We start from the raw sequence: 26,680 nt of genomic DNA, 5'->3' as shown, positions 1-26,680 counted from the left end.
ACCTGCGGCTCTGTGTATTTTTAAAATATGGTTGAGATTTCACACACCAAGTTGTCTTGTTTGCATTAGCATGTACATTTTGGTGCTGTTATTCACGTAGAGCTCAGAAATGTGCTTGGGCAAGTCATTAAGTTATCTCAAGTATTCTCTAAGCTGAGCTGTGAACAAAACAGAGGAGCCTTAGAACCAGCTCTGATGCCCAGGAATAACTTCTACTGCTCTGAGAAGTTGTTTCAGGTATGTGTAAAAAGATTGAGTAAACAGATAGATATATATTTTTTTAAGTGAGAATAAAAATATAGTACTGCCCAACAAAATAACTGGAATGCTTTGCAATGTACTGCTGATAACAGATGGCCAAGGCAGGGTGCTCCATCTTTAGCTCACCGTGAGCTTTTTCTCTTGCTGCTGTTATGCTCCATTATCAGAGATAAGAACAATCTGACTCAGATGTTTCTGGTCTTTCTCAATTTCATAGTCCTAAGTGGTGTTAAGGAAACTGTCCTTTTGTTTTTATTTTTTCCCCAAGATGGTTCAACAGAGATACTGTCTGTCTCAGTAATGTCAGTACTGCAATGTCAGGGATACGCTGTGTCACTCATTCGTTTCAGTCTGCTTAAAACTGGAGGAGCCCAGTTAATGTGCTGCTAAATCCATCAGCAATCCTCGAGCAGCTCTTCCAGTCCCAGGAGTGTCGCTAAGTCCGTATTTAGTTCTTCATGTTCTTGCAAAGTTCTGCAATGAGACATATCCAGAGAAGAAAACAACGATGTGGCATTCCAAGAGACAACCCTCAAATGACTGAGAAAGGTGATCAAATCCTTCACTGCTTTTAAAGAGTAATTAGTGCTAAAGAGTAATGGGAAACTGAGTTATTCTCCCATGAGTGCAGCAGAAAAGGAAATCTATGACCTTTCAAACCATTACACAGGTCATCTGCATTTACAATACATATAATATGCATATGGAGATAACAATATAGCTTTTTGATCTCAGTTATTTGTTTATTATAAATTAATTTTCCTTCATTTTCAGATTAGCATCATGTTCACACCATCAGATGAAATGTTGCAGTTCAATGTTGTTGCAAGCAAACAACCCCCCGGGTTGATTCTTTCAGTCTCCAGATGAGTGAACAGATGCAGACACTCATTTCCCCCATATTAATTTGAACTGTAAACACAGAGGTGAAATTTGATCGCTGGTGTCCTTTCTGAATATTGATGGGTGCTAGGCTGAAACTGCTGCCTTACTATTCCTCACCACCGTCAAAACCGAGATATGCAAAAGAATGGTATCTCTTAATTTTTCATTATGGCTCAATTTTCAATCAATGTAGCCCTTTATTTGGATGTTGAGGGGGCTCAGTGGGAGCACAGCCCAGGCCGCGTGGCAGATACCCTGAACCCAGCCTGGGCAGGACCCTGTGGGTACGAGGAGAAAATGTTCTCTGGCCACAGCTGTGCTAAGCGGGACCAATTCCTGATTAGTTCTTTTAGGACGTGTCTCATTTCTTTTAGTTGCATAGATATACTAGGAGCAGTAATACAAAACCTGCAGTCCAGATTTTAGACAAAATATAAACTTGGGATAAGACAAATGAGGAGGGTAGAAGAGGATGTGGAAATATCTCAGGTCTCTGATGTCTGAAGAAATACCTCATTATCAGAGAGAGAGCTCTTTGGTAACTTGTGTAAGAACCTGCTTTCTCTCCTCCTCTGTACATACCAGTTGAGCTCTTAAAATAAGCTTCTTAACAGTCAAATCAGGACAATTTAGTCTTTAATTCATATGAAAATACAGAAGCTTTTCTCATAGTGGTATTTTGAAGCATTCAATGCAGATACAGATTTGCACAGTAGGAGAATAGATCAGCCCAGTTAAGCACTGAAATAGTTTGTCTCCCAAATCATCTTGTGGGAACAGAATTTCCCTTTCAGTGAACTGCGTGAGGATGAGCAGGGATTTAGCAGCACAGGATAATGTGAGGCTCAGATTAGGGGATGCTGCTGGGAGCCTTACGCGGCAGATCAGCTTGCACAGCCCTGAGCCGCTTTCCTCCTCGGGACCTGACCTGTGCCAGTTCCAGGGGAGCACAGAGACTTGGCTGCCGTCCGTCTTTCCCAGCAAACGCGTCTCATGTCAAATGCTTTCTGAATCAGGTCTCTGCTAAAGCATCTTTGGTATGAAAATACACTAGCAAGTGCTGATTTCTGGCCTTTTTGGCTACGTTCAGTCCTTTGACCTCAAAGATAATGCTTTGATTTTTAATTTCGGCATTGTGGAATGTGCTGCTCTCCTGGAAGGTATCAGTAGTTTGTACTTATAGTGTATCATGCATGAAATAATCTAATTTCAGAGCCTTCCAGCATGCCTCAGTCCAGATTGCATCTCACAATCAAACTCTTTTATACCTGAACCGTCAAGATACTGGGACTAGTTTGTCTGGTTTGGTCCAGTTTAGCTGACACCATGTGCCATATCCTGCTCACTTGCATCATTTCAGTCTTAATTATCCTTTATCTCATCTCCAATCAATCATACTGTGGATTTTTGTTTTGTTTTGGGAATATGCCATTACTCTTGCGCTATTTACACGTAGAAATGTCTTCTCCATGAGGCTTCTGTCAGGGTTTCACACAGAAAACGTTGACATAGAATTTAGTGGGGCTTTGCTGTGGCCTCATCATTGCCTAGCAGAATGTATTATAGTGAGTTTGTGCCTGGCCAGCTCTGGGAGTTTGGATGGACAGATGATATGCTGAGCTCCTGCCATTTTCTTTTAATTAAGTACAAGACTTTCTCATAATGTCTGGCTCTCTGGCATTTCATTCTTTCCTTTTTCTTCCTCTTGTCCCAGGCTAAAGATGAGGTACAAAGTGACGCTTAGTAAAGATACTAAATGTGATGTGATACAGGGTGCTTCAGATGGCTCATCCAGGTAACCGTGTCACTGTGCCCTGCTGCAGGGTCCCAGCTCCCTGTGCAGCGTGACTCGTTCATAAAACATTGAACAGCACTACGGAGAAAACTTGTCAGACAGCAGCATAATAACAACACCACTAATAATACAACTTATAGCTTTGCATTCTTCATAAGTTTCACCATTCCTAGTCTTCCTCTGGGAGGTAGATAAGGACTCTTAATCCCTCTTTGGGAAGGGAAAGATGAATTTGTAGAGATGTATCTACCTCAAGAAAGTGAATCATGTGGGTTTTGAATTAGAAGCCCCGAGTCCTGGGTCCCAATGTGAGTATCTTCATGTGACAGATGTCACTATTTAATGTGCTACTTGATGTTAATTAAGATCTTTTGTTTGCTGATCATATGCTGTACATGAAAAGACAGTAGCCTGTGGCTGAAGGTAGCGATACAGGTATATACTTGCTGTACAGTTATGGTTTGTACAAAGCCTAAACTAGCTCTGTTACTCTGATGAAGCTTTAGCTTGATAAAGTTTGGCTCTGCTTGCCTTAGCTTGTGGGCTATTTGGGTGAAATTGCTGAATCAAGCTCCACTGAAACCAGGCCAGAAACCCGTATCATTTTAAGTGCAAAGCACTCTTACTATGACTGCTGTGCTAATCTTCTTGATAAAACATGCTTGACCCCATTCGTTTTCTTTCCAATACCTGTTGAAGTGATGAATGCAACAAGGTTATAATACATTTCACAGGTAGTGTTTCAGATCACTTTGTTATCACTTCATCAGGGGCCTATAAGAAAGATGGACACAGACTTTTTAGCAGGTCCTGTTGTGACAGCACAAGGGGTGATGGTTTTAAACTAAAGGAGGGAGATTGAGGCCAGACATGAGGAAGAAAATTTTGTCCCTGAGGGTGGTGAGAGCCTGGCCCAGGTTGCCCAGAGAGGTGGTGGATGAACCATCCCTGGAGACATCCCAGGCCAGGCTGGATGGGGCTCTGAGCAACCTGAGCTGGTGAAGATGTCTCTGCTCATGGCAGGGGTGGCACTGGGGGAGCTTTGAAGGTCCCTTCAACCCAAACCATCTTGTGATTCTGTGATTATGGAACTTAGCTCTCAATCCATTCGCATGGTTTAAAAGCAAGTATTATTCAGTTGTTGGATTAACAGCCCTAGGGAATATATATCACAGGCATTTACAATGGCAAACAGGTTGTTAATGTTTGTCCCTTCAGCAGCTAAGGGACCTGTCTGTGCCTTGGCCTGGGAGGGCAGAGAGGCAGAGATGCTGCCACGGCCCTGGGCAGGGGTAGGAAGGTCCCTGGTCTCTGGTCCCGCTCCCTCCGCTGTGGTGTTGAGCAGTTTATGGGTGTTTGCTGTCACTGAACTGGGAGGAGATAAGAAACAGGTCCCTGAAGAGAAGGGGTGAAACAGGTGGCAGAAGCCTGTTGCTTTTCAGGAAATTACGCTCTTAGTTTGGGAATTTCTGGCTTTTCCTTCTGACTGGTTTTTGTAGGGGTGTCTGTGATGCGAAGTGGTGTGGCCCCACTCAGAGCGCATCGAGCTGCGTGTCCTGGAGCTCACCAGTAAAATCTCAGGTTTTTTAACAGCCAAAAGCTAGGATTTCCAGAATCTAACAGCGAGAAGATGTGAATATTCCTTTTACACGGTAGCAACACTGGCTCAGTGGCATCCGACTCTTTCCCTGTCCCGCTGCCTCCATTGCCCGTCCCAGCGCAGCTCCGCGTGGGGCGCAGGATAACCCGCACCCACAGCTGGGACTGGTCCAAACCCTCTGGAAAAAGACCAACAAGCAAAATTCATCCCAACTCTAATGCAAATTCTCAGCAGACAAGAAGGAAGTTCACTAAGTGAGATGTTTCTGTCAGACATTTGACATACAAAGGAAACTTAGCTGAAGAGAGGAGGTAATCCATAATGCCCTTAGAAAGTGATAGTAGCAGTATAGAAAAGAAATGTGAAAACATAAATTAGAAATGTGAATTTAATTAATTAAAAATCAAAAGAGAGTCATGAGTTAATTTTAAAGGCTTTAAAATAATCTGGCATGGACTGAGCTGAGTATGTAGCTGTAGGCTGGCATCCCAGCTATGCTGTTGTTTAAGCTTTTTCAGATTCGTATAGTTTTTAGAAATCAAAATGGGTGGATTTGTTTTAGGCAGCTTCATGCACTTGTTTAGCTGTAATTTCAAGTTAATGTAAAACCTGAAATGAAGCACAAACTTGACCCAAACCATTTAAAATTGCAAGCATTAATAACTATCTCTTTGAGAAACAGAACAAGTACACAGAACAGAATTAATGAAGACTATGCTTTTAAAACTACAGGGAATGACCTCCAGCAGGCTGGGGAGCTATCGGCTGGCCGTTCTTCCACCCTTTGTAGTGTGAGAGGCAAGGCTAATAAAGAGGTTTACTTCTTTTTGTGACATTTAAAGATCATCTAGGAACTTTGTGGAAGAAAATCCTTCCACGGCAGTTGTTTGGGAGTGGGACCAGCTTTTTGAGTGGCACACAGCTGATTTGGGGAGGCTGGCAGAAGGGAATCTGGGCATTTTCTGCCGCATTCATTTTAATCTGTAAAGACGCTTTGACTGTGTTTGTCAAGGTTCCTCCTGCTTTTGCAGTGATTTTGCTGTTAGTGCTTTTCTGTAAGTGAAGGAGACCAGGGCGATAGTTCTGCCCACCTCTGTTATTCCTGCTTAGAGTAAATAATTCAAGAGGCAGAGCTGGCAACAAAAATGAAGACGCCGAAGTTGGAGCTTTCCCCTGCGCGTTTGTCGGGAACCCCTTTGCCTCAGCAATTCCAGCCCCGCTGACCTCTGCCACCGCCACCAGAGAAACATGCGCTCTCTCCAGCACCGTGGCTTTGCTGGCTGTAATCTGCAAAAATGAGTTTACAACCTCGCCTGCTTTCAAATCGGGAGAGTGCGGCATAGCCGCAAATTGGGAGGATTTACCCATGTAAGTACATATGCTAAAGCACATGGAGCCCAGATTTTTCCACACATTTGGAGGATTATTTTAGGCGAAACACAGGTGCATACACCCACATCTTTAGACAAAAAAAAATAGGGAAGCAATTGCTGAACTATAGATCAGCCTGAGCCTGGCAACTGTTTTTCCCAATGGTACGGGGCGCTCCTGGCAGCAGTGGCTTAGCGCTCAGTGCTCACTTCGGACCCCAAAGCACATCTATAAGTATTTACCTACTGATGTCTAAAACTGGAACAGAGTTCTGAATAAAATCATAGCCTTCTCAAAGGCTGCACCAGCACAGCAGTAAATGCTTTGCTTTGCTCCTTGTTTGTGATACGGGATGACCAGGCCTGCAGAGGACAGGCAGCCGCTCCCGGCCTTCCACTCCAGCACAGGCTTGGCCAAGGGTTTGACTTGTAACCGAGCGTTACACTTGCTGGTCATCTTCAAAACAGTTCTTACAGGTCGTTAATGGGTAAGGGAGTTGTGAAAAGAACGTGATATTGCCATTATTCATCCCCATCTGGGGGAAAACACCCTTGAAGGTGGCCAAATGCCATTCCAAGTGCTCTGAAAGGAGTTTTATGTTTCCTTATCTGAAAACTGCTGTGATCTTCCCAGATTAATTAATACGTGAAAAGCAAACAGCAGAAAACGCCTTTATGTTTCAGAAATGAGGTGGCAGGAAGGGAGTGCTTAGCAAGGAGCTGCACATCCCTCCCATCTGTAATGCCTTCCCGTCTATCAGAAGATCCTCTCCCGTCAGATAGCAGCAAGACATTCCTGGGGGTGGAGTGAGAGTGAATTTATCTCAGGAGCGAGCAGGATTCTGCTTTGCTAAGCTAACCGGTTTGCTCAATTCAGGAATTTTCCATTCACCTCTATTATACACCAGCATACAAATCGCAACAACTGTAATTAGGGCTACTTACCTTAATTAGTTAACAGTTTTCTGCAGCTCTCCTGTCCTTCTGCTGGCTCTCCTCTGTCATCCTGACTGCTTGGTTGAACCGCTTCTCCGCAAATTCCTGCTTTGGAGGAGGTATGCTTTCCAAAACGGTGTCGTGGAGGGGACTGTGTTCCTGTTCCTCAAGGAAGGCTGCATGGTCGACATGGTGTTACACAGAGCAGCGCTATTTGCTTTAAAGAAGCATGAAGTTGCATTATGTGCTTTTTATTGTCTTTTGATAGATTATTCATCACTGGAGCGCTCAGAAGCCCTGGCTGAGGGGGAGGCTGTATTTGAAATGCTGGCAGGAGTGTGCAGTGCGGCCTGAGGAGATGGGCCAGGGCATCTCTCTGCATGGATTTTCCTTTCCATCCCCCGGTGCTGTGCTGGGCCTGCGGGGACAGATTTGCTTCAGTCTGTTCAACTCAATAGATTTAGTTTAAGAGGCTCAATACTTGTAATTTTGTGTGCTGATTCAGAGCACAGCACAGACCGTTAACACGGATGTAAAACACAGGTTTGTAGGGATTTGTGGGCAGCTCAGCTCCATTATCTTGGAGTAACTACTGAAAAACTTCCTTTTAAAAGCAAAGGTATGCATTAGCCAAAGTCAAAAATCAGTTGTTAGGTCTTGCAATTGCTAGTTAGAACATGCCAAAATTACAAGCCCTTTGTTAAGAATAAATATCAGAAGAATTATTTGGCCAATAATACAATAGTAGCATGTAGCTTTAGTGCTGTTAAATCATCAAAACTGTTCTGTTTAAGATGAAAAAAAAAAAAAGGGAATATAGGTTCTGGTGCATAATTCCTTATAAAATAGAAATGCCTGTTGGCTAAATCAGGGGAGGGATCCGGGTAGCTGCAGCTGTGGAGTGCATCTGATAATTTGCATTCTCCACCTCCTGCCCTTATTGCAGAGTTAAATTGGTGTCTCATTAACACGGGGATGTTTGTTGTTCCACCGCCCGCTCTCTCCCCTGTGCCCGCACGACTGTTCCGATGTCACGTCAGTCCCTGTTGGCAGCCCGGGGAGCGGGAGGGGTTGTGGGAAGGGACTTTCTTCACCTCTTACAACAGGTGCCTTTGTGAGCACACCTCAGAGCAGCCCGGCAGCAGACACTGCAGCTTGGCCCTTCTCGAGTTTGCGACAAGAACAAATAACACCCACCCCACAAGGCAGCGAAAAGCAAGAGGAAGCGGTCACTGAAAGCACTCGGGGAAACCTAAGCGGGATTTAGCACAGCAGGTATGGGGTTTGTATGGGCGACACGGAGAGCAATCTCGTGAGCTGGATATCACTTCAGGATCGGAATCTAAAGGATCTCTGCCGTGGGAATTAACTGGAAAAAACTTGCAAACCTTTGGAGAAAAACTTTAAAAAATGCGCTATAGGTGCATTTAGAGGAAAAAATACCTTTCTTTGGCCTGCAAGGGTTAAGCATGATCAGAATCTGCTTTAGTCTCAAGGATTTAACCTCAAGTGCTGCATTTTTTGTTTGCCATAAGCCTATTAGAACTCTGTTTCCTAGCAATAACATGTAATTTCTCCCCCTATTTAAGAGGAAGAGATGCTGGGCTTTTAATCCTGTACGCTACAGCTGTTGCTCAAGTTTCCTATTGAAATGCAAATAGCACCCGGTGCTATTTAGATACCTGTATAATCTTTGATAAAGATACTCCGGGAGCACGGGAAAAAGAGAAAAGCAAGGTGGGGCTGACCCTGTTTATTCTGGAAAGCGAGAGTGTAACCATATGCTACCAGCAACCTGAACTGGAAATTTCTACCAGATTTGCTGCATCCAGCACATATTCTTTTGGGAGCCAAATGCAGGGGCTGAAATGCTTCGTGTTTCTTGAGCAGGTATGATTGTTCACCAGGAAGAAGAAAAGGCTTCCAAAGAAGATATAAATGTAGTGGAAAAGTGAAAGCAGAAGTGCTGATTTGCTTGGGAGTTTTACTTTGCCTAAGTCTCCTGAATGAAGTTTCTTTTGGGGATATTGTGTTTATTCTTCAAATCGCTTGTTATTTTCTAGATTTTCATTTGTAGTTTTGAGAATATTAATTTTTAATTATTTTTCTGATTTTTTTTTTTACCCTCGTGCTGTTTTTTTTTTCTGTGTCAGATGTTTTGATAAATTAATTGGAAAGCCAGGAGCAATTTGAAGGCAGCCACGCTGTTTAGGACTTATAGACAAGAAATCTATCTCTTCTTGGTTAAAAAAAAGCCAGTCCCAGATTCAGGTTTAACACCTTATTTCACTTGTGGAGGTGTGAGTTTATTCGAGGAAGAGCTCACACTCTTCATTGCATTTTGCATGGCTCTTTTACCCTGTATTAGAAATGGAAGCTGAAGGACTTTTTGGAGGGTTGTGATTTGATGGCATCATCATCTTCCTAAAATCCAAGTGTCTACATGGCACGAAATGCATTTCAGATCTGTGTGAAGGTGGAAGTGAGTGCTGTTATGAAAGGAGAAATTTAGAAACTTGTAGAAAATTCCAAGGAATGTCTGAAAGAAATCATCATTACAGCAGTCCCTGAATTTACAAATAAGCCAGAAGAAGCAATTCATTGGAAAGTGAGACTCTGCTAAGAAGAATATCAGCTTTCATGAGAGAAAACTGGATATAAAGAATAAACAATTGCTCCAAAGTTTAAGAAGAACAGAAGTGATTCTGGTCCTGCTGTCAAGCCCTGATGGATCTTTTCTTGCTTAATTACTAATCTGGTTTGGCTACTGCTTTTTCATCTTCAGCCTAACACTGGAATTAAAACAGGTTCCCTGCCTTTCCCCAAACTTGAGCAAATGCCTTTTGCAAGCTGGGAGCGTGAGCAGGTGTTTCATATGTGCTTCCAACCATAATAAGAGGCACCGTGGAGAGGAAAACGCCCGCGGGAGCTGATTTGCTGGGTCATAGTTTCTGCGGTGACACTCCTTCCTCGTTAGCTTCTTCAGGTGGGTGTGAGCAACGGCCTCGGGCCTGAGCCAAGGCTCACTGTGCCTTCCCAACCTGCTCTGCCCGCTGACACCAGCTTGCCGGCAAAATGATGGAAGAAATCTCCATAACGGTGGCTTACGATGCCCACGTTTTTAGCCAGCTGTACGATGAAGATTTTCTGGCCAACCTGGTGGCGGTCAGCAAACCCAAATCTGTGGTAGGTGTTGCCCTTGCTCCTTTTGCCAGTAATTTTTTACAGTTATACTCTGTCCAGTAGTTAAGTCGTTCTGCTGAAAGCTGTTGATTATTTAGTTTCTCTTTTTATTACTTTTTCAGAAATTTGCTGTCATGAATCAACAAAATTAAAATAATTTATAAGAGATAAGACTGTTAAAATAATGAAGTTTAGAAGAAGGTGATTTGCTCAGTAGGATAACACTTAAAATAATGTTTTTGAAATAATATTGAAATAATTGAAATAATAATTAAGTGGGTAAGTGCCTGAACTTATCTAACGGAAGAATCAGCACTAAATGATGTACACACTTGGTGTCTTAGCGTGTCAGTTAAAAGGTCAGGCCAGATGCCCAGTGTTCACTGAGGATCTGGGGTGTAGGTCACGGTCAGCACTAAATCTGAGAGAATCTGTCCTTTGCTTTGGAATGGCAATTTAACACTTTTGTTTCTTCTGAAATCAGCATAAATGTCCATAAAAACCTTTTAGTTAGATTACTGGTTCTTTTTTTTCATAAATAGCGTATATCTTTATGTAGATGACATGTATAGCGTGCTCCTCTTCCTCCCTCGTGGAGCCCGAGCACTTGCAGGGAGCTGCGCCCAAGTCAGTAGTTTAGACTCAGTTTGGTGTGAGCCGGTTCACATAGAAGCAGTCAAAAGAAGTCTATGAAAACGCACGTGCAGGTGTTGAGCTCAACTTGAAAGCAGAGGCAGTTAAAATTTCAGTTTAAATACAAATCAGGTGAATTATGTAGCAACCCAGTTAAGCATTTGTGTTTGCAGATTTTGGTCGGTGCGTGTGTTTGTATCCAGGTAGGTCACTAGGCTGTGACAAAGGGAGGTGTTCTCAGATGAGGTAACAGAACATGTCATGGATGGCTTGCCCTATAATTTATATCTGTAAAGTGCTGCTTGGCGATGACCTCTTCAGTTTCGTGTAGCTTTGTAGCAGAAGTAACAGCCTTTGTGTTGTGTATCTCTAGATTCCTCCAGATCAGCTGTGAGGGACTGGAGGAGAAGTAACTGATGTCAAGAGCACCACGTTACAGCTCCAACTGACTTGGGCCACTTCGAAAATAAGATGAAATAACATTAAAAAAAAATTCTTTATGAGGTAGTTACTTAGCTCCTATTAAACAGAGATACTTACATGGAACAACCATGGGAGGAAGAGCATCATCATTACTATTATTTATAATGTCTGAATGACTGACTTTACTTTGTGTTCTTATCAACTCTTTTTTTTTTCCTGAATCAAAGAGTATTAACATGTTTCAGTACATTACGTACTAGTAGATAAGAAAGGTGGTTTTTGCAGGGTTTACGTAGGAAATACTTAACTACTCCTTTAAATGGTTTGGAGGTGTACTAAGCAAATAATGGTGCAAACAACCTGAGTACGTTTAAGATGAAGCTCAACAGGATTGTGATGGGATTAGATGGTGCGTGGGAGCCTGCGCTAGTACCTGATGACTCAGAAAGTTTCTTTTCAGTTCTCTGTTGCTGTGTTTGATCGTGGGACAAGTGGCCGATTGGGATAAGTTGAGGCAAATCCTGTTGACTCCGTCCTGGTCATTTTACCAGACTGTACAACGGCATGTACTGCATGTAAAGTAAGATTCTGCAGAGTTCATTGTTCATTCTGAGGGTTCATGTTAATGGGACAGGGATTTCTGCAATCCAGGATTCATCTGTTTGTTTGCAAAATCCACATTTCATTCATTTTTAAAGGTTTTTCTAGTATGCTGCTCTAGTTGCAGGGAAATGTTAAAAAGTTCTTTAAAGGTTTTCATCCTGTTCCACAGTTTGGATACCAGGATGGCTTTGTTGTAGTTCCAGAAATCTTGAATTAGTAATTCTTTATAGTTCATGTGGGTTGTGCAATAGGTCGGGCCGCACAGGAATCTCTCTTGCAGAGAGCTACTGGTTATGACGTGCAGTGGCAAAGGGTTAAGACTGAAACCAAACCAGACCCAGACAATCCCTGTCGTGGGTTGTTTGTGCTTCAGGCCAGTCCTGCAGGACCTGTCCAGTGCCACACAGGTAATGACCTTCATGAGGAAAATCAGAATTATCTGCTGTTGGCCGGGTCCCATCAACTCTAGTTGTATTTTTCAATAGAAAATGTGATTTTTTTTCAGTGGAAGGGGTAGCAGTGTTTTTGTACTGTTGCTTTGATGCGCATAAACACTAGACAATTAAACAGGATGTAGATGATCCGAGATAAGGTTTTGTTAAATACGCTACAAAACAACACTATGATAGCAATCCTCCAACATATATTTTAATAAAATTAGTCATATTGCGGTGTGACCTTGACACACGGTTGTTTTGCTGTGTGGTCTTGCTTTCAAGATTTCAAGTTACTCTGGAACTACTTTGCACAGCCGTTCTGCTGTGGCATTTGTGCAGGAGCTGAGTGGCTTTGCTCTAGCGAATTGCAGTTCTCAGCTTATCTGCAGAAAACTTGGACCCAAGGGTTTAAAAAAATCGTACAGTAAGTGGTATAATCCTCTTAATCCAGAGCTGAAAAACATTCTTCTGGAAAGCTTCATTGTACTTCCATTTGCCTGCCTGCCTTGTTGTGTGTAGCTCTCCGTTCAGGGGAATTATCGGCTGTTTTAGAGAAGCAATGTGTGGTCACGCACCAGCAGGCTCTGCCGTTACGATTTCCAGGCTCTCAGTTTCCCATCGAAGCAAAACTGAGGAGGTTCAGAGCGGATGGGTGAACTGCAAAGTGGGTGAGAACCTGGGTGGCCCTGCAGGAGCACAGGGTGTGGTGATGAGGGGCTGAAGTCTAATGGGCAGCTGGCCAAACTTTGGGTTTGGGGTTGCTAGTGAGGCTGGCACTGTTTGGCATCTTCACGCCTAGACACCAGGGGCAGGAGCAGTGGTGTTTCATTGAGTAAGCAGCTTCCAAGAATTCAAATACATGCAAGAAATTTTCTGGTCCTTCTTGTTCTTTACTGCTCTTTCTACCGATGCATCTTCTGCAAATTTTATTACTGGGACTGTGTTTTTCACTTCCAGGCCACCGATGTAATGCTTGGTAAGGCTGGATCCTGTATGATTCCCAGAAGACACCTTTTAGGATGTCATTAACCCAAAATGAAAAATGTCATTGAATAATGATGTCCTCTGACAATGGCTTTTTGACCCATTTCCTAAGCATTTTAATTCATGCTTAATGGCTGTTATGGCTATTGGATACTCCTCTTGGTTGGTTTTGTTTGTTTTGTAGAATAAATCTATCATGTGGTAGTGAATCCAGTGCTAGAGAAGACTGTTATAACTGTAAAGTTACTTCTATCAATTAAAGCTGTAGATAAAGAATAAAATGGGACCTACAGTTTATGAAATCCCACTGGTGTGGAACCAGTTACTTTCCTGCATTAGCTGTCAGCTGGATCCTTATCAGCTCTGCAGAGCCTGTGTGTGGGTTTCTGAGTTTCATCTGATGAACCAAAGTCATCCAGACGGTTTGACTTGTGGTTCTTAAATGCTGGTAATACAGAATTTTCTTCTAATCTAAGTGAATCTCCACTGCGTTCAAGGATTTACTGAAAATGAACATCGGTGATGGGAGATCTCATCCGCTAGTTCTGTCAGCACTTCTGCTCTGTGTAAAAACCTGCAGCCTGGTTTGCAACAGAGCCGAACTGTTTTCTGGACAGTGCTGACTCCTCTGAATTGTAATTATTTTTGAGCTCTAATTATTAATGCAAATGGACAATGCTTAGGAGTCCTCTTGTTTTCAGTACACTCTAGAGTCAACGCCAGCCTAACAAAACTCAAGAAGGAACTTAAACTTCTTTCTTCTGCATTTAGTTTTAGTTATTGTTTCATTTGTCCCTAATTAATTACCTGCATTATTTTCTAATCCTTTTCATGTTTGAAAGCATTTCTTCTTGCTGCTCTTTTATAGGCTTTGGATCAAGAGGAAATTCTTTAAGCAGTGTGTCAAATAGCCCTTTTATAAATAAGAGCAGAATCTTTGTGATTAAAGCATGGATATTTGAGTATTTTGAAGCTTCCTCATTTTCTTCAGAAAAAGAATTCCTGGAAAATTGATATAAGTTTTTCTGGGCACTTGAGAAATTGCTTCTGTCTCTGTCATTACAAGCCCGTTTGGGAGAAGAAATTTGAAATAAGTTTCTGGACGTTTTTGGTTCATTAGGTCTGTAAATGTAATGACCTTGAACTTGTTTGGTATCAGCATTGAACCTTTGCGATTAAAGAAGAGCAGGTAACGAGTTACTTTGTAAGGTCATATTTCAACATTTAAATACAGAAATGGTTAAATAAGAATAATTTAACTAATTTCTCTCGCCACAGGTGAGGCAGTTCAGATAAGATTGATACATAAGCCGCTTCTAATCTGTTAGATACCATAATTGTCATATTGAGATGAGAAAGTGGGACAAATGAAAGGTTTGAAGCTCCTGAATTCTACCCTTCAGCCTTCTTACCTCACTAATTGTAGGTTGTCATTATATAAGATACATCACACCTTAGTAAAGCTGTGTACAAACCTGAAAGCTTTGTGTGTAGTCATAGCAAATGGAAAGTACACATATTTCTCAGTGTTCTGTCGGTGTTTGCGTGATCAGTGTGTTCATTGACTTTGAAAGGAACGTTAAAACTAGATGAAAAGGCGGTTAATCTCTTCATGGAAGCCTGATTTCTTAATTACTAGAAGGTGGAATAGAAAGTTTGTGTAGGTGAATGTGGTAGTTAAAAATATTCTGTCTTCCTTGTCTACAACAGTTTTCATTCTTTTTGAACCCAGTTCTCTGAATAATTTGGCACAAATTCACTGCCAAAGTTGGAAAACATATTTCAGTGGTTTTTATCCTGTTTAGTTTGCGCTTTCATGCACCATTCAATATGGACATTTATTCTTTATTGCTTCCTTCTAGCTGTGTCAACATGAGCTTCAGAAAAAAAGAACATTGTTTTAAAGCTGTAGGCTTGATTTTTGTGCTAAGAAAAATCCAGATGGTTTGATTTCAAGGTAGCATCTCAGCTACGCCAGCACAGAGTTCAGCGTATATACAAACATTGTACTTTTGCTACAAGGTAGAGTCACCTGAGCAATCCCAAGTTAACACGCCATGGCATTTGTTTGTCCTTCACCTTGGCGACCACAGAGGCGAAGTGTGTAGAGAAGCAGCAGCAAGCAGAGATTGTCCAGATTCAGGTTGAACGGCTGTAGCAGGTCGGACAACATTGAGTTCTGGTATCCCAAAACTGAGGGTCTCCTTTTTGTGTCAAGAGGGACAGTACAGAGAGCTCAGGAAGATTATTAGGCTTGCCTCCTTTTTGCGGCTGTTGGTACTGGGGGTTGAAAACAACGGGAAGTAGATGTTGCTTAGATGTTGCTGCTAATAGTAACTGGCTTCCTTTTGTGCACAAAGTGTGTTTTCCCTCTGTAGGAGCCCTCTCTTCTGTAGAGCTCTCTCTTCAGCAGCAGCTTGGCTTTCCAGCTGAGGTTGGCAGCACGGCCACATTTCATCTTCCACCCCCAGCTCCTCCTGCCTGATGAAACTTCTTGCTTTTCTTAGTGCTTAAGATGCTCCTGGGATTTTTCCCTGCTAGATGATAAAGTCGTCGGTCTTGAGTTCCTTGGTAACTGACATGATGGATGAGCGCAGGTCTCCACGCAGGTGAAGCAGCAAACTCAGATTGTAGCGCTGGGGCAGCGGTGTGGAACTGGAGTTGGGGCAGTGAAATGGCAGGTTGAAAAACCAAAAACCGGCCTCGTACATCCAGGTTTGTGAAGCGATACACCTGCTTTGTGTCTCTCGCGGCTGCCGTGCAGTGCTGCCCAGCGTTCCCACCCCGGGCTGCTCTCAGGTGCTGCTCATGCTGCATCAACAGCTCCCGGTGCCTCTCACCTCTCCTGTCCTGGCCTCCGCCAGCTCCACGCCAAGGCCTCTGCAGGTACCACCAATGCTGAGAGGCGCGAATGTGGCCAAACCTGCAGCCTCGCTAAAGGCACGGAGGAAACCTTCTGGGCAGATGAAGGATTACAGAGATAACGGAGCAGCGCAAGGATTAGTTATTGCAGCAAAATGCTTCAGTGAGCGCTTCTGATACCTTGGGAGTTGGACATGGTCCCACTTATATTTTCAAAGGGCTCATCATTTTCTGTGTGGTTTTAAAGAATTGGTTTTTTATTTTAGGGTTTTAGCAGTAGTGTTTATGGAGCTGGACAAGCAGAAAAAGGACAAGGCTTTTGAGAAGATGTGCTAAAAGTTGTGTTAGTTGCTGAAATACACATAAAAGTGTTTGACATAACAGAAGCCCTGAATGGTAGAGCCCTGAATGGTTTAGCTTTAGTATAGAAAAGGTATGGTTTTCTCTGCTACTGGAGTAGTGCTCTTAGTAATTGCTGTTAGTAACTTGTGGGTTTGAAATATTTCTAAAATTAAGGAAAGGTGTTTTAGCAGCAAGGACCTCACTACACATCAGAGAAGCGTGACTATGATTTTAAACAGACTTGCCAATTTAGAGTGTGACAGCATTACAGTTTTTGATACTGCAACAAAGAATTGCAAACAATAACACATAGAATGTGTATTCCAAGAATACTGCGAGGTTCTTTACTGCTGGACGTGGCTCAGCGGGGCGTACCGTTCAGTTCAGAGTTGAGATCTGGCACCAATGCTCCATCTCAGGAAGGGGAATATTTTTTTCATCTTACGCTGGGCACAGAGTGTGACAGGGACAAGTGGTGGCTGGGTATCTCAGCAGGGTCAGGACAGGCAGCCGGTTTCCCAGGCTCATGGCAGCTTTCAGAAGATGCATTGAGCTCAGGGGTTGTTAGCTGAAAGCTGTGGGCTCTGTGGACTAAATACGTTTGATGAGACAGGTTTTACAGCCATTATAAGATGATATTTTGAACCTGGTTAGTGACCATTTGGTAGCCTTGTGTTGGCAATTTTCGATAAGTGCAATAGGGAGATAGGTCTGTGTTCCTTTTTGCATCCTCTCAGGAAGGTTGGAAAGCGAACACTAGCACCACTTAGCTACCTTCTGTAGCTGGGAACAGGGGGTTCCTTTGCTAAGTGATGCAAGAAGATCACTGGGGGCTTTTTCCTGAATTTCCAGTTCTGTTGTCCTGGGGATGGTGGTGAAGACTCTGCTTGTCTTCCTGTTCACACTCTATTGCTGTGATGTGCCAGGAAATACAACCAAAGCTCTAAAATGGTTGTGGGCAGGTGCAAATCAGAATGAGTGATGTACCTTAAAAGGGGGGAGAGCTGAGGGTCTGATTTTGTGTAGTCACTGAGGATACGTACAAAGCCTTTAGCACCAAATGCTGTATACTGAAAGGTGTATGTATGCAAGACACACAAAATCACTTGGAACTGTTAGGTTATGAGGTATAAAGCAAAGAATAAATTTTGTGTTGGAAAAACTGCTGTTGTTTGTATTAACTGCGAGCAGGGCCCTGTCTAAGATCCTAGTCTGTGTCCGCAGGATATATACACAGTTTCATTTAGCCCATATAGTCTTTTGTAGCAGAGATCTCACTGTTCAGGCATTCTTTAAGTTATGTCAGATAATGAAAATGACCTGTATACCCATATTTTCCATCTAGAATGTTTCAAATATTTGTATCCTCAACCACAGTATTCCTGTTGACCAGAGCCAATTTAAATGCAAAATGGGTGCTTGCTGCCAAAGTGGATATAGCTGTTTCCTTTCACTGTGTCTGTCTCGATGCTAAAGCCCTTATCTGTACGCCAAAGGAAGCACTTTTTGTCTGCGTGAGCTGCTAGACATCAGCTGCAAGTATATAAAGAATATAATGGCAAGTGCCATTTCCAGGCACTGCTTTTAAGCCACTCAGGGTGTCTCTTTTTTGCTAAAACAAATAGAGTTGAAGTGGATAATAAGCCCTCCAGATCTCGAAGTGAAAATGAATTTTTGAATGCTGACAAGAGGTGTTTTGAAGAATCTCTGCTGCAAGGCAGAACATCCTTTCCTTGAGCCGTTTTATTTCTAGATGCAAGTTCCCCTGCAGTCAACACATGTGCCTCTCAAACACAAGCGCTGTGGTGAGAGCACAAGTACATGCCAGTGTTTAGAGCTACAGTCCAGGGAATCTGTATTTCCTTCCCTTTCCCCGTGTTGCTGCTGGATTGCTGGACAATGAGGCTCATTGAACATGTCTCAGTCTCAACCTACGTTTTTAACATATTGTGTTGCTCACTGAGCCTCACTAAGCAGATCTTTAAACAGCAGGGCTATGGAAGAATAATGTGTTATGCCAGGTTCAGCAGGTTTCAATGAATGGAAATACATTATAGAGATAAAAATCTGACTAGAGGATCTGGTGTTGGGAATCAGCCAGAGTCACTGACTGTGCCCACTGCCATTTTGAATCACAGTAACTTGTGCAGGTACTCTGTAAATTTTGCACCCTGCCTTTCCCTTCTTCTTGTAAATACCTGTGGGTGTCTCAGATGCAATTGAGATATTTGGATAATGGACTGATGCGGAAGAATTAAATAAAAATAAAAATTCACAGCAAAGCTAGTTTCCTTTGCCTCCAGCCAGCTTTCAAATTGAATTTGTGTTATCCTGAAAACTCTCTTCAGGAGATCTTACACCGACAGAGCTGGCAACAAGGTGACTTGCGGAAGGAAGAAAACTCTCCCGTGCAAGGAAGGGGTACTTAGGTGTGCTGCTGTGGAGCAAGCTGCTCTGTCAATATAAAAGGAGCATTTCTGTAAGTTCTTTTTTCCAGCTAGGAGGTGGAGAGCGATGCTGTTCTGCAGCGGGCATTCAGACAGGCACGCGTTAAGCAGACCATCTTTCCAACACAGTGTACGTTTCCAAGGCATCTCAGGGATATCTCTTCCTGCCGGTGGAGATGATAAAAGAGCGTCTGACATTTAGGGCTTTTATTGTGCTGCGTGCAACAGCCCAGCTGGAGCAGAATAACGGCACCGCGGACCCACGTGCAGCCCCAGCACTGCCGGTTCGGTGCTGCGGGCTTGCCCAGCGCCAGGCTGCCCTGAGAATCAGATCATGGCCCAGAAGCTGCTTCACAAAAACATTTTGATCATGTTGCCCCCAAAACCAGGGGTTAGGTGATGTTTAATGGGATTTGTGCTGTGTTTTAGAGCGGGGGATGCCCGGGTCCTGGATACGATGCTGTACTTAGGTGAAATGCTGATGAGGACTGTTCCACTTGATTTCAAACCTGCAGTGAAACAGCTTGTTATCAGCGAGCCCTTCACTGCACAGTGACAAAAGGAGAAATGGAAATTTCTTCTAGCTGTATTACAGCTTGTGAATTTTCTTTAGGTAGCAGCTGATTTTAATCCCTACATTTTTTTCTGCAAATGAATGCTGCAGATTTGCTTCTCCACAGACTACCCAGTGCAAATAGAGTTTTGTAGGAAATTATTAATTGCTCTTCTTCCCTTCAGATATCCTCCTTGTGGCCAATATCTCTTTGGAGATACAGTTGTTCAGATTGTATTGCATAGCATCTAAATATGACATCCCACTTACCCCTTTTAAAGTCTTGTCCAAGAGACGAGTCTGTTGTATCAACATGTTACTGCGGGTTTGGTTCTTTCTTTTCCATCATCCATCCTTCCAAAAGAAAAACTACTATTTTCCAAAAGAAAATCTACTTCTGAACGTTACTGCCAGTGACAGCCATTGCAGAATATACTCCTTCATGCCTTTTGGCAACCACGTTTTAAGAAAAGGACGATACAGTTATGCATAGCAGGGACTGCAAGGACCAGGAGAGCACTGAGTCAGTTTCTTTTTACGTTTTTGTTACATTAAAGATTTATTTTGGCCTAATAAAGTGTTTAAATAGAGCTATATTATCCTTCCTTGAACCTGATATAGTTGTCTTTTAAATATGAAGTATTAATGAGAACAAACTGATACAACTTTGAGCATGAACTAAGACGATGCGTGTGATCTGAAATTCGTTGAAGCTAACCTGCTGTCTGAGGCTCTGGTTAAAGCTTAGAGTCCTTATGTGACACACTTTGGAGAACCAAGTGTTATTTTGAAATTAACTTGCTTTTAATATTGTTTTAAATCATAATGTGAAGAAAATCAAGTACCCACGCGTAACGCGGGTATCCTCAATAGTGGCACACGTATTAACAGCAGTGATTTGCGTTGATGCTTCTGGTTGCATGCAGGGGCTGAGCCAGGTCTGAGTGAGCTCAGCCTGAGCTCAGGCTGGTCCCATCACCTCTAAACCAGGTTCCCAGGCGTCATATATGCTTAGAGATGGTCCTGCTTTGCAGCAGCAGGAAAAGTCTGGGCTTGTCCTGGGGATCGCAGCCCGAGATGTGGGTGATGGATGGATGGAGGGGGAGCTGGGCTGCAGGCAGGGACACACGGTGTAACCCTGTCTGCGGAGGGGTGCACGTCCCTTGCCTCAGTCTTCAGATATCAAGCAAATCCATCACCAGTGAAACAGCAAATTAAGTCATCTGCTTCAAAGGATGGGAAAGAAAAACATTGCATGGCTGGTTAATTGGCGCTTTTTTTTTTTCCCCTTCTACATTGAGGTGAGAACTAGGAATAAATATTCAGAGTGCAGAGATCACAGAATTTAGTGTGATGGGACAGTGTATTTTTGGCGTGTTTATGCAGTGCTGGATAGAGAAAAGCAGTGGCACTCTGGGAAAGAGACTGGTCAGTCTGGCATTGCGGTGGTGCTGAAATCAGAAATCAGGTAATAGGATTTTTCTGTCTGGATCAGCCTCTGGCTGTCTGCAATATGTTCAGGAAATCACTTTGTGTTTCCATTTCCTTGGCTGTCAAATGAACATAATGATAACTACATCCTCTGAGTGCCTCATTACAACAAAAAAAAACGTTTTGGAGGAAGGAGTGGTAGATACGTGATTTATTAACCCAGCAAGGTTGGGCTGAACTGTCTAAACAGCTAAAGAAACGGCAGGATGAGGGAAAGGTCTCCTGGAGCTGAGTGATGCTTGACACGCTGCCAGAGCAGGCGGGGCAGATCTGCCCAGCCCTGTCTGAACAGGGGGGCAGCTAAAAACAAAGTATTTTTGTTTCTTACCTGCCATGTATCACCTCACTGCGCTGACTCCTTCAATGCAGTAGCTTGTTGGTTGTTTTTCAGAAAGAGGTTTTTGCTTGTTCAGTTCTTCTGCTTGGGTGTTTTATTAAGATGCTGCTTCTGTACATACAGCTAGTTGTGACATGATTTTATGCTTGAACACAATAAAATAAAACGAGTCAAGGAGATAACATACTGAGATAAACAGGTGAGCCATGTTTATAAACCATAAGAGTCTCCTAAATTTGATAGCTATCAGTTCTAGCCAGTACACCTTGTGATGCTAAAGAAAGAAGAAATCAATATTGCAGAAGCTTTTGCAGAGAATTTATGTGCACACTCTGTTCAGGAGCAGCCCATGAAGACTGAAGCATCGCTAGCACTATGCACTTACTTAGGCAAGGGCTTACAGAGAATTCCCTTGTCGAATTCACCAACTGTTTCAGGGAATTAAATTAGGGAATATGGAAATGGGCTTTTAAATATTTTTTTTTCTCTGTGTATCAGTGTATGCCCAGAAGTAGGAAGTGCTGTAATAAATTATCAAACTCCCTTGAGTCATGCAGCTGAATGGACAATAACAGTGAAGCACAGTCTCTGCCAAAGTTATTAAACATACCTGCTCAAGTTTCTATTTTAAGTGGATTAGTATGGACTGGCTTTCTAATAGGGATTGTCTCCCTCCTAGCCCCTTAAAATAGACTTCCTCTGTATTTAGGTACTATTTTTCCAATTAAGATGAGGTTGTAGAACAAATAGATACTAAAATGCATAAATCAAGATACTTTTGAAAAAGCATGGAGGAGATAAGGGACGTCAACCCCCTGTGCACGGTCCTCCTCACAGCTGTGAATTAAAATTCAAGAAAGTAAAGGAGAACATATAGGGAAGAACTGGTTGGTGAGAAGAGTTACCAGGCATTAGGAAATAGTTGTGAATTGTCAGCGAGTGGAAACAGGGACTGTGAAGATGGTGGAGGGCAGAGTTAAATGAAGGAGCTGATTCTTGTTCTCCACTGCCCACCATGCGGTTTGTGATGTGGTATGTTCAGATGAGATTTTGGTGGTGTTCAGGCAGGTGAGTAAGTGCCAGATTGGCTCTGTGCAAGTTAAATTCTGCCTTGTCTCAATAGAGAATACAAGATGAAACCGGAAAAATAAGGCAGCGATGGATGTGCAATTGGTTCGCTTTATTTAGAGGACTGCACTGAAATGATTTCTTATTTGTGAATATTAAGTAGCCTCGAGATTTTCAATCTGAGACAAAAAGGGCTGGGTTTGCATCTTCAGTGTTGCTCTGTTGAAACGTAAAAACACACCTCTCATTTAATTGTTTTCATGTCATTGTACTTTGTGCTATTAAGAGTCATCAGACTGAAATTCTCTTGTATATTTGTCCAAAGTGCTTCATGTTTTTGTGTTTCCCTTTTCTCTTTGCTCTCTTTAGAGGGGATGGTTTCAGATTTCATCAGTAATTGTGGGCATTAGTGCTGCTTTACGAGTGCTCCCAGTGCACCGAGCTTTGCAGATCATGGTTTCACATCTTCTCCCTGTACCTGCCAGAGGCTTCTGCAGCGACACTGAGCACTTGCCTGGTCCCTTCCTGTGCTGCAGAGGAAGGAGGTATTGGGCTGGAAACCAGTAAAGGGAGAACACCACCAGAACTACGTGTAAACACGTATCTCTGCTCATTGGCAGTAATTTTTTGCCCTAAGGCAAGGTGACAGCAGCACGTCCTCACACCAGGAGTCAGCTAGATGCGATCGAAATAGACAAGGGGGACAGACAGACACAGAACGGATCCGGGAAAAGCGGGTTTTCCGGTCCTTTTGTACAAATGCCCCTTTTTTCTAATCTCACTTCTACCAGTTTGCTTGCTAAGGCATTAGTTTTGTGCATCATACTTATCAAAGCGTATTTTACTCTTCCCTGTTCTCTCCTGTTCATGTTTTTTTTCCATCTTGTTCCTCTTATTAATATGTCCCTACTTCATTCTTGTTTCCTTGGAATATTTGAGTAATGAACAACAGTAGGCGCAGAAAGTTGTCTTTCAGTGTCAACTGTGTTGTGAGTATTTGCTGAGTAGGGAAAGGGGGGGCAATGGGGAGTGACTTTATTCAGCACCGGCTTTCCAGCACTTTCCTTGGCTTCCTGTCTGCCAGGAGAGCTTTCAGACGACCTTTCCGGTATTCCTCTGGTCTTTACATGCATGTTTTCCAAATCTGTTCCACAGGTGCCAACCAAAAAGCTGAAGAAATATGAGAGAGAGTACCAAACAATGCGTGAGAGTCAGCTGCAGCAGGAAGATCCTATGGACAGATACAAGGTACGGGAGGCACTATAGATGCTATATGGGAACCTGTTTCCTCGGCTGAATCCCATGGGGAGTGAGCTGGTCCCAGTGGTTATGCTGAGGCGTGTGTGCTGCACTCATGTCCCCAGGAAGGGCCGATGCAGATCTTAGGGAAGTTAAGCGGCAGATGAAATTCATCCCCTTTCTTGAACAAGCATTTTGAACACTTGGAGTTAGTGGGGTTTTTTTCCAGGAATATTTCAATCACAATTTGTAATTCTCAAGACATCTGCAAGTAGCCACATATAATATTTTTCTTCTTTCAGTTTATATGTTTGTAGGTAACTCTCCTGCTGTTGCACTTTTACGGGAGATCTTCATGAGACGCAGAAACAAAGGGTGATTCTCAGCTACAGACACAAAAAGGAGAAAACACACAGTGTTCTAGCACAAGCTGTGTGCAGTGGCATCCACAGAGACTCTCGGAAGATGAACTCTTCCTTGACTGATATGATTCTTGGTATTCATCTCTGTTTATATAAAGTGTTAGTGGTTTTTTGTTAATATAATGTCTAGTACAGTGGGACCCAGAGCTGTCCTGGGGTCCCAAGGTACCACTGCAATAGAATTAGTAGTAATAAATATTCTGCTTTAAAGCAGCAGAGAAATAAAGGTTCAGTTATTAATATGATAGCTTGATAGTTCACCAAAAAAGAATAGTTCTTTAGTTTGGATCAGCATTGCTTATCTTTCCAATGTATTTGCTTTTATTGTCACTGCTGCATTCTGCTGCCATCGATTTTTTTGTATGTGTGCCTCTAGGCACATACTTCACTTAGTGTTCAGGATCCACTTATTGTTTACCCTGTTTTGAAAACTTCAGCTTTCTTTAGGTGAAGTTGCCAGAGATGAAGCACTTTACTGCCCATTGCCCAGGTTAGCTGGAAACTGACATTGCTTTCCCATACCTGTACTGTTTACCTGCTGTTCTTCATTGTGCCTTAATACGTGAAGTGACGTTGCAGTTGGTACAGTCTACAAGGAGCGTGGAGTAGTGAATAATCATACAAAGTGCAACAGGTTTACATGGTCTGTGAATGCAAGGAAAGTGCTCCATGTTCAAAAAACCACAGGATGAAAATCTATAGTGACTGTTCATAAATGTGATGAGATAGTTACAGGTACAGAGAAAATAAAACTGACTATATTTTTTTAAATATTTACCTGTGAAAAAAATATGTTTTGAGTGTAGTTCTTTTGATGTCAAAGGGTGCAGATATTATTGTTGGTGAGAACTGGGATTGCTGTAGCAGCCGATAATCAATAGCAAGTCTGACCTATTTAGAAAAAAACCACAACCTGCTGCTGACTATTTTTCCAGTAGTTCGCTTAGTGTGGAATTAGACTAATACTTAGAAAACAAATAAGGTTTCTTTGAAGCTGTGTGGAGGCACATTAACTAGTTAATTTTGGGCGATGGGTGGTGAAGAACATTATGCCCAAGCTGCAAATGAGGACACAGAAAGTGACTCTTTGGCCACTGATTATGTGAGTCACTGTCACAGTCAAGATCCCAACCCAAGGTTCTGGCTTGCACTTTTGAAAATCTGCGTGTCATTTTATATTAAGCCAGATTGGGTCTGATCCTCTTAGCGATGCTGTGATTAGAGTGTCCCTGTAACTGGTTAGTTGCACATTAAGTTCAAAGTTCGGATGCATTCTTCAGCTGATGGGTGTCATGGAGAAATGCTTGTAAGTGCTCTCTGTTCCTTTTCTTGCTTTTTGGATGTTATTAGTGTGTCAAGCTGAGATTAGTAGGAATTGACATTTCAAGAGTGTTTCCAAAGGGCAGCAGGAAACGCAAGCAGTGTGGATCCTTGCAGGCAGAAAATAGGGAGCCAGCTTTGCTTGTCCCTTAAATGATCACTTCTGTTTAGGAATCCATTTCATTTTGGCAGCATCACTGCTAGGCTTTGCCCAGCTGGGCTTGGTCTGGGAAAGGACTGAGCCTATGCTGCTGAAAAGCCAGTATAGCCTCTGAGCACAGTCTTGCTGTGAGCTCCCTCTGGCCTTACGCGCTCTCTGTGCCCTAAAGGACTACATCCTTGTAATTTTTACAGTTTTCCGTCCCAGAACAAAATGAGTTTTTGGTTTACTGCCCAGGGAAGGGATGTTTCTTGGATGGGATTGCTGGAGTAGAGATCTCTATAGAATATTCCTCTTATAGGTCAAGTAGGAAACAGGCTTTCAGTCTGTTAATAGTTTTTAGTTATAGTTGTGTTGTTTGCAGCGTGTTACAGTATTTATTACCAACAGAGATTTGTCAGGACAACAGAGACACTGGCACTGCCAAGTTGCAGTGATGAAAGATGTCTTAAGACACCTGCCTGTGACATGGCCCTCAGTGGAAGTGGCTCAATGGGCTTTTGGGAGAGCAGGTGACAGGCCGTGTGGTGGCAGCGGGGCCCAGGCTGCGCTGCTGCCTCCTCCTCCCGCTCCGTCCTTGCTGTGCACAGAGGACTCACCGGAGCTGTCACAGCTGTCGCTTGCGGGTCTGACCTTCACCCCGGCGTGCAGGGAGATGGGCACTTGAGCAGCCTCCCTGGGGATCCCCAGGGTGGAGATGCTGCCTGCCCAAGGGCAGCTGGGTATGTCCAGGGAAGGGCTGCTCCAGTCCCACCGACCCCAAAGTCTCCATAAATTCCAGAAACGGGCTGGTTTTGTGACATCCAGCCTGCCATTAACCAGTCATGTTTTCTTGACAGGTTAAATTTGTGTGCAAAAAGCTGTGTTACATGCCATAGGGGTTCCTGCCCAGCTCATATTTCATGTTGTGATTTGACTTACCAAATGAACAGGAGTAAAGAGTGCCAATTAATTTTGGAGTTTATTTCCTTCTGTATTTACAAGTATTATCTAGGAAGTGTCATATTTTTTTATGGATACCTTTTCACTTTATTTTCTGTGGCTTATAACAACTTATCATTCACCTTTTTGTCAGATAGATTTTTTTTAAAAGGTACAAAATTAAATATATTTTCAATTGCTGTTTGTCACCGAATTTCATTACTTTTGGTTAAAATAAATTCCAAATTGCCTGTAGAAGCCAGGAAGAAAAGTGAGTTGCATGTGCAAAAAAATATAGCAATATAGTTCAGATTGATCATATATTATGGGGGTTTTATCTGTGTTTGAGAACATCTCATGTAACAGGGTTTTAGTGATTTAATGAGAAATTGCTGGAGTTGAGCTTGT

At 42.8% G+C, this 26,680-nt stretch overlaps 1 protein-coding gene across 2 annotated transcripts in view; it reads left to right on the top strand.

Moving 5' to 3' along the window:
* RABGAP1L (RAB GTPase activating protein 1 like) overlaps positions 1–26,680 on the top strand; it is a gene marked incomplete at its 5' end in the record, with an annotated part of 208,595 nt that overhangs the window by 169,993 nt on the left and 11,922 nt on the right. For both annotated transcript variants that reach the window (XM_080348482.1, XM_080348483.1), the window contains one exon: positions 23,366–23,458. In XM_080348482.1, coding sequence (XP_080204608.1) covers positions 23,366–23,458 — 93 coding nt within the window. The remainder of the gene's footprint in view (positions 1–23,365; positions 23,459–26,680) is intronic.

Source organism: Nesoenas mayeri, assembly GCF_963082525.1.
Source record: "Nesoenas mayeri genome assembly, chromosome: 8".
Lineage (NCBI taxonomy): Eukaryota > Metazoa > Chordata > Aves > Columbiformes > Columbidae > Nesoenas > Nesoenas mayeri.
The sequence above is the reverse complement of the archived record's forward strand: the minus strand, read 5'-3'. Positions and strand labels throughout refer to the sequence as shown.